The following is an 8300-nucleotide window of genomic DNA, read 5'->3' on the forward strand; positions in this document are numbered from 1 at the left end:
CGGTGTCTGTCTGTTTGTCTGTCGGTGTCTGTCTGTTTGTCTGTCGGTGTCTGTCTGTTTGTCTGTCGGTGTCTGTCTGTTTGTCTGTCGGTGTCTGTCTGTTTGTCTGTCGGTGTCTGTCTGTTTGTCTGTCGGTGTCTGTCTGTTTGTCTGTCGGTGTCTGTCTGTTTGTCTGTCGGTGTCTGTCTGTTTGTCTGTCGGTGTCTGTCTGTCTCTTTTGGCGTGTGTTTCTCTATATATATGTGTGTGTGTGTGTGTGTGTGTGTGTGTGTATGTGTGTGTGTGTGTGTGTGTGTGTGTCTTCGTGTGTCTTCCCGTGTGCGCCCTGACACAGTATCGCGGCCAAATATTTATAGAGCGAGAAAAGAACAGGGACTTTTTTTCGTGCGGCTCCGTATTCATTTCTTACTCATTTTTATTATTTTTACTCTCGTCCTCCCTCCCCCCCCCCCCCCACACACTTTTTTTTATTTACCCTTTCTTTTTTTTTCTTTTTTCTTCTTTTTCTTCTTCTTTATCCTTTTTTTTCATATCTCTCGAACAAAGGAGCGACGGATCCGCCTGAGACGACGAGATCGACGGCGGTGGGAGTCGTGAAATATGCATGACGGGGCTCCTGCATGACGCCATGTTGAGGGGGAGATCTGCCAGCGGCGGCTTTCAATAAATGTTCAATCTTATTCGGGACGAGGCTCGAGGAACAGGGCCGGGAAGGGGGCGATTTGGGGGAGGGGGGTTGGTCTAGGTATTGGTGGAGAAGAAGGGGGAGGAGGAGGAGGAGGAGGAGGAGGGGGGGGGAGAGGTGGTGGTGAAGGAGGAGGGGGGAGAGGTGGTGGTGGTGGAGGAGGGGGGAAGGTGGTGAAGGGAGGAGGAGGGAGAGTGAGGGGGAGGAGGTGGACGAGGGAGAGAAGGTGATGGTGGTGAAGGGGAAGGGAAAGAGGTGGAGGAGGAGGAGGTGGAAGAAGATGAGCAGGAGGAATAAAGTGAAGTTGAGGAGAAACGTAAAGGACTGAGGCTAAGGATGAGGACGGAAACTAAGGATTTTGGAAATGGAAATAAAAATCGGGGAAAAAAAAACCCTAAAAGCTGAACCCGATACGTCGAAGGGAGAAGGCTGGAGGTAGTGGAGGGGCGGATAATGAAGAGGACGAGGAGATTGAGACGAACGAAGACGAGGATGAGGATGAAGGATGAAGTTGAGGAATAGGTTGAGGTTTCGAGGATGAGGATGAGCTTGAAGATGAGGATGAGGTTCTCAAGCAGGGAGAGTAAGGCCTCCTCCCTCCTCGCCTTCTCGCTTGAGACGCGGCTTCTGTTGTTTCCCGGCCACGCTCTGAGCCTTCTGCGTTCGATCGTCCTCTCGCGACCTTGGCATTGGCTTCGTAGTCAAACTTGGTGACCATATTTCCATCGAGGATTAATAGCTTTGCCATTTTCAGTGAAACGAAAAAAAAATAATAGTAAGTATACAATTCCCGATGCGTGTTTTAAGCTGAAAAATACGAATTAGTAGTGATTACGTTGAATATACGTTTCACTAATCAAATTGAGAACGATCTGCACTAAGTAAAATCGGGGTTTCCAATATTCCCTTCAGGATGACGTTTGGCGAAATAAATATGGAAATTGATAAAAGGAGAAAGTTGATTGAATTTCAGAACGGCAAAGGAACAGGAGTAGATTGGCGTGTCCTTATCAGTGTCTTCGTCTTCGTCTTCGTCTTCGTTTTGTATATGTTTACAGTCTGTCCGCTCTCCCTTTCCCCCTTCTGTTATTTAATCCAGTTCTCTTACACTCGTATCTCTTATGTTTACTCTCTCTCTCTCTCTCTCTCTCTCTCTCTCTCTCTCTCTCTCTCTCTCTCTCTCTCTCTCTCTCTCTTTTTTTTTCTCTCTCTCTTTTTTTTCTCTCTCTCTCTTTTTTTCTCTCTCTTTTTTTTTCTCTCTCTTTTTTCTCTCTTTTTTCTCTCTCTCTTTTTTCTCTTTTTCTCTTTTTCCCCTATCTATTTTCCTCTGCCCTTTCCCTCTGCATCCCTACCTCCCGCGTTTCTCTCTCTCTGCATCTCCCTCTTCCTCACCCTCACTACTGTTCCCTTCTCCCTTCTCCCTTTCCCTCCTGCTTTTTTCCTCTGCACTCCCTCTCTACCCCAATCTTTTCCTTTTCCTCTCCCCTCCCCCTCCCTCTTTCTCTCCCTCTTCTCTCTCTCTCTTCTCTCCTCTCTTCTCTCTCTATCTTCTCTCTCTCTCGTTCTCTCTCCTCTTCTCTCCTCTCTCTCTCCTCTTCTCTCTCTCTTCCTCTTCTTCTCTCTCGTTCTCTCTACTCGTCTCTTCTCTCTCTTCCTCTCTCTTCTCTCCTCTTCTCTCTTCTTCTCTCTTCTCTCTCTCTCTCTCTCTCTCCCCCTCTCTCCCTCCCTCCCTCCCTCCCTCCCTCCCCCTCCCTCGTCTGTATATATGTAACCAAGGATATCCAGTGTATTATTTACGATATTTATTGTTCCATGATATATTTAGAGGCTGGGATAAGCATAAGCAACCACAACATATATATACATATCTATTTTATATATACAAGAATCTGTTTTCATATTGGTTTTGTAAATTTATTTTAACCTTTGTTCCATCTAATGTTTGTGTTTGTTTTTCTGTGCATGCGTGCGTGCGCGCGCGTGTGTGTGTGTTTGTGCGTACGTGCGTACGTGCGTGCGCGCGCGTGTGTGTGTGTTTGTGCGTGTGCGCGTATGTGTGTGTGCGTGTGCGTGTGCGCGTATGTGTGTGTGCGTGTGCGCGTTTGTGTGTGTGTGTGTGTGTGGTGTGTTTGTGCCTGCGTGCGTGTGTGTGTTTGTGCCTGCGTGCGTGTGTGTGTTTGTGCCTGCGTGCGTGTGTGTTTGTGCGTGTGTTTGTATGTGTGGTGTGTTTGTGCGTGTGTTTGTATGTGTGCGTGTGCGTGCGTGCGTGTGCGCGTTCCGGCGTCTTTCTCGACGGGAGAGTGATGCATAATTTTCAGTTACCTTTCGCATATCACTTCCCACTTTCCCTGTCCATTCCGTCGGCCGTTAATTCCTATTCCAATCTAATCGGAAAGAAAACAACAGATGTGACGAGGAAGAAGAAGAAAAAAAAGAAAGAAAAGGGGAGATAGAATAAAAGACGAGAAAACCCTCTATTTCACGTGGCTGTCAATCGGCAGTATCATTGGGGATTTTTATAATAGTTAAGAAGTTATAGTTCGAGAAAAACTGGGCCCTTAAGCTTGATTTAAAAGCCACCGACATCGGGGGGAAAAAAATTTTTAAATTTCCCAATTAATGAGACCTTTAGGTAAATTTCCCGCGTTAAAAACAGGTAATATTGACCCCCTAGGTTTAAAAGGGCGGAATAAACTGCCACTAGTTTTTGAGACTTCCCCGGGGGATTTGGGGATGGATACTGGATGGGGAAAGGGGGTGGGGTGTGGATTATTGTGGTTGGGTGGGGGATGCTTTTTGGATTTTGTGGTGGATGAGGTGCATGTGGGATTTTTGGGGAATGAGGAGCATGTGGATTGTGGTTTGGGTGGGGGTCATTTGGATTGTGGGGATGAGGACATGGGATTGTGGTGGATGAGGGTGCATTGGATTGTGGTTTGGGTGGGATGCTGTGGATTATGGGGGATGAGGATTGGGAGTGGGTTGGGTGAATGAAAGGGTGCATGTGGATTGTGGTGAAAGAGGATTTAAAGTTTGGTTTTGGGGGGTGGATGAGGATGCATGTGGATTTGGGTGAAAAGAGGATGCATGTGGATTTTGGGGAAAAGAGGATGCCTGGGATTTTGGTTTTAATGAGGATGCATGTGGATTGTGGTGAATGAGGATGCATGTGGATTATGGGAAGGGATGCATGTGGGTTGTGGGGAATGAGGTGCATGTGGATTTTTGTGGTTTTTTGGTTTAAAGGGGGAGGGAGGGATTTTTGTGGTGGATGAGGAAAGCATGGGATTGTGGGAATGGGATTGCTTTTTTTTTTTTTTTTTTTTTTTTTTTTGGGTGAATGAGGGGTGCCCTGTGGGTTGTGGTGAAAGAGGAAACATGTGGATTGGGATGGGGTGCATTTTGGGTTGTGGTGAATGAGGATGCATGTTTGGATTATTGGTGTTTTTTTGTTTTTTTTGTTTGTTTTTTGGGTTTCCCATTTTTTTTATTTTTGGTGAAATTTGTGGATTTTGGATGCGTGGGTTTGCTAGCTGTAGTTTGGATTTTCCGTAGGTATGTGGATATCGTTTGGATTATCTCGAAAGGGATGTTTTGCTTTTGGTCTCGAAGGGGGGGGGGAGATGGAAAAAAAGAGAGAGGGGAAAGGGAGAAAGGGAGGAAAAAAGGGCGGGAGGGAGGGAGGGGGAAAAAGGAAGAGAAAAGGGGAGGGGAGAATGGAGAAGAAGGAAAAAAAAAGACAGACAGAAAAAACGACAGACAGCAAAAGACAGCCAGACAGACAGACAAACAGACAGACAACAGACAGACAGACAGACAGGGAAAGAAAAACAGACAAGAGGAAAGGGGGGGGGAAAGGGGGCCCAAGAGGCGAGAAGGGGGAGGGGGGAAAAAGGGGAAAGAGGGGAGTGATCTGAGCCAAAATTTTAAATCTTTGCCAGGCTGGGGCCCAGGGAGGGGAAAAGGGGGGGGTTGGGGGAAAGGGGATGGGGAGGGGGTTTTCCAAAAGACCCGGGCCGACACACACACTGTACAGACAGCACACGTGATATAATTGGCCAATTTTTTCAAAAAGGGGAAAGGGAGAAAAAAGGGAGGGGCAAGGGTTTTTAAATTCCCGGGCAGTGGAATGTGGGGACAGTGTTTTCCTTGATGAAGTAAAAGGGGTGACGGCGGCTGCCGTAAAAGGGGGGGGTAAATACGCTCCCTTCCCTCCAAATCCCTCCTTTTCCCCCCTCCCTATCCCCATCCCCCCCCCCCCCTTTTTTTTTCTCCACCCCTTCCCCCCCTCCCTCCCCCTTTTTCCACTTCTAACCCCCCTTCCCCCCACCCTTTCCCCCTTCCCCTTTCCCTTTCCCCCTTTCCCTTTCCCCCCTCCCCCTCTTCCCCCCCCCCCCCTTTTCCCTCCCCTTTCCCTTTTATCCCCCCTTCCCCTTCCCCTTCCCCCCCCCCTCCCCTCCCCTTCCCCCCCCTCCCCTTTTCCCCCCCCCTCCCTTTTACCCCCCTTTCCCCCTTCTCCACTTTTGGGTAACCCTATCTTTTCCCCCCCCCTTCCTCCCCTCCTTGTTCACCCCCCCACATAGTGGAAGGGAGGAAGAAAAGGGGGAGATTGGGGGTGGAGGGGGAAAGGTTTTGGGGGGGGTGGGAATGAAGTAAGGGGGAGTGGGTGGAGGCGAATGCGAAGGCGGAGGTGGAGGCGAATGCGAAGGCGGAGGTGGAGGCGAATGCGAAGGCGGAGGTGGAGGTGGAGGTGGAGGTGGAGGTGGAGGTTTGGGGGGGAGGTGGAGGGGGGTGGGAGGGGGAGGTGGAGGGGGGTGGAGGGGGGGGGTGGAGGTGGAGGGGGGAGGGGAAAGGCGGGGGGGCGGGGGCGGGGGCGAAAGGGGAAGGCCAAAGGGGAAGACGGGGGCGGAGGCGGAGGTGGAGGCGAAGACGGAGGCGGAGGCGGAGGTGGAGGCGAAGACGGAGGCGGAGGCGGAGGCGGAGGTGGAGGCGAAGACAGAGGCGGAGGCGGAGGTGGAGGCGGGGATGAGGAGGAGGAGGCGAAGACGGAGGTGGAGGTGGGGATGAGGAGGAGGAGGAGGAAGAGGTAGAGGTAGAGGTAGAGGGGGAGAAGGGGGGTAGAAGGAGGGTGTATGAGAGCAGGCCTGTGCGTGGCTAACAAATATTTAGGCGTTTATGAGTGCGTACATCACGGCGAGGCTGTAATTACATGATTACTACGGGAACGAGACTGTATAACGATATCCTTGTCTTGGGCGCTCCTCGGGCCCTACGCCGCCGCCTCCTTCCCCTTCCTCCTCCTCTTCCTCCTCACCCTTCCTCCTCCTCTTCCTCCTCCTCTTCCTCCTCACCCTTCCTCCTCACCCTTCCTCCTCCTCATCCTCCTCCTCTTCCTCCTCCTCTCCTCCTCACCCTCCCCTCCTCCTCTCCTCTCTCCTCTCTACCTCCTCCCTCTCTCCCTTCTCCCCTCCCTTCTCCTCTCTCTCCTCTCTCTTCCTCTCCCCTTCTCTCCCCTCAATCTTCCCCTTTTCCCCCCATCGAATCGAGGCCGTTTCTGATCTTGTGACGAGACTTCCTTTAATGATGACCAGCTGTTCATGTTATGAATAATACCCTCGAATAGAGTCATAAGCACGAACGGATGAATAAACTAGGGTGAGGGGAAAAAAGTGAATAAACACGTCGAATTGGAATTAGGAGGAGGAGGAGGGTAATGAAAGAAGATAGGAAGAGGTAGGAGGGACGTTATGGAGGAATGAAAAGAAGAGAGGGCGGGGATAGAGGGGAGAGAGAGACGTGGAAACAATAACTAATTTCGTGAAGTACTGTAATTTTTATTTTTTAAGATAGGAATCAAAGCTGGGGGGGTAATAAGATATTTTTTATATCTGTATTAACAAGTGTGCTCTGCTTACCTTCCGGAATTCATGTATCCTCATCTTTCGTAGTTTTTCTTGCATTCTAATTTTGAATAATACCGCGAAATAAGCTTTTTACGTCTCAATTTACAAATGCATTCCACTTATCTTCCTCCGTAGTTCATGCATCCTTATTATCTTCCGCAGTTCATATTACCCCTACTCTATTCTTTAATCCTTGTATCCTAATTATTTTCTATCCTTCTTGCATTCTAATTTTCTCCATTTGCCTTCCAGGTGAGTAGCAGCGACCGGCCTGGCAGCGAGCGACCTGGCAGGGAGGCGGCCGATGCGTAGACGTCAGCGCGCCGATTATCGTGTCGTCCGAAAGAACGGTTTGCCTGGCGGGGTTGGAAAGATGCCTCATTTTTTTCCCTGGGAATTATATGAAATGTGTTTCTCGCTTCTCTTCTCTTTGTGCTCGTGTTGTTCTTTTCTTTTTTCCATTTTTTCCTTTCTCTAATCTTTTGGATACTTCTCTCTCTTTTCTCTTTCTCTCTCTCTCTCTTTCCCTCTCTCTTTCTCTCTCTCCCTCTCTCTCTCTCTCTCTCCCTCCCTCTCTCTCTCCTCTCTCTTCTTCTCCCCTCTCTCTTTTCCCCTCTCCCTCTTTTTTCCCTCTCCTCTCTTTCCCTCTCTCTCTTTTTCCCTCTCTCTCTTTTCTCCCTCTCTCTCTTTTTCTCCTCTCTTTTTTCTCCTCTCTCTCTCTTTTTTTCTCCTCCTCTCTTTTTCCCCCTCCTCTCTCTTTTTCTCTCCCTCTCTTCTTTTTTCTCTCCTCTCTCTTTTTCTCCCTCTTCTCTTTCTCTCCTTTTTTTTCTTTTCTTCTCCCCTTCTCCTCTTTTCTCCCCCTTTCTTTTTTCTTTCTTTCTCTCTTTCTCTTTTTTTTCTCTTTCTCTTTTTTTTTCTCTTTCTCTTTTCTCTTTCTCTTTCTCTTTCTCTCTTTCTCTCTCTTTCCCTCCCCTCCCCTCCCCTACCCTTCCCTCCCTTCCATTCCCTCTCCCCCTTCCCTCCCTACTCCCTCTCCCCTTTTTTTCCCTTTACTCTCCCCTCCTCTCCCATTCCCTCCCCTCTCCCTCTCCCATTCTCTTTCTTCTCCTCCTTCTCCCCTCCCCTCCCTTCCCACCCTCTTCCCACCCCTTCCTCCCCCCACCCTTCCCACCCTTCTCCACCCCTTCCCACCCTTCCCACCCCTTCCCTCCCCTTCCCCCCTTCCCCTTCTCCACCCTTCCCCTCCCCCACCCCTTCCCACCCTTCCCCTCCCCTTCTCCACCCCTTCCCTCCCCTTCCCTCCCCCCCTCCCTTCCCCTCCCCCCCCCCTACCCCCCCACCCCTCCCCTCCCTTCCCCCCCTTCCCTCCATGCAAGCACCCCAATCCTGAAGTGTTTTCAACGGACCTTTCTCGTGCTCCGCTTGGCATTTCGATCTACTGCTGTGTGAGCTGGTCATTGTCGTGTGGTGCGTTCTCGTGTTCCCCCTCCCCACCACCTCCCCCTTTTTTTGTGTGTGGTTTCCACTTTTTTTATCGATACGTTATAAAAAAAGGTAAAGATTGAAAAATGTGTATATAAAACATGGTGTTGGTACCGGGATGGATGATAGGTGTGTGTGGGTGAATAAGAACGTAAACTATAGGACACGAACTTTACAGTAGTGCATATCAGTGTTTTATACCCAACCGCACTAACGAATACCTCCACAAA

At 49.7% G+C, this 8300-nt stretch overlaps 1 protein-coding gene across 1 annotated transcript; it reads right to left on the minus strand.

The window, feature by feature from the left end:
• Positions 1-1079: 1079 nt before the first annotated feature.
• Positions 1080-1433, minus strand: LOC119579692 (cell wall integrity and stress response component 1-like). Its single transcript, XM_037927602.1, has one exon. The coding sequence runs from the start codon at positions 1431-1433 to the stop codon at positions 1080-1082; it is 354 nt and encodes a 117-aa protein (XP_037783530.1).
• Positions 1434-8300: the final 6867 nt, after the last annotated feature.

This window comes from Penaeus monodon, chromosome 12 (genome assembly GCF_015228065.2).
Source record: "Penaeus monodon isolate SGIC_2016 chromosome 12, NSTDA_Pmon_1, whole genome shotgun sequence".
Taxonomy (NCBI): domain Eukaryota; kingdom Metazoa; phylum Arthropoda; class Malacostraca; order Decapoda; family Penaeidae; genus Penaeus; species Penaeus monodon.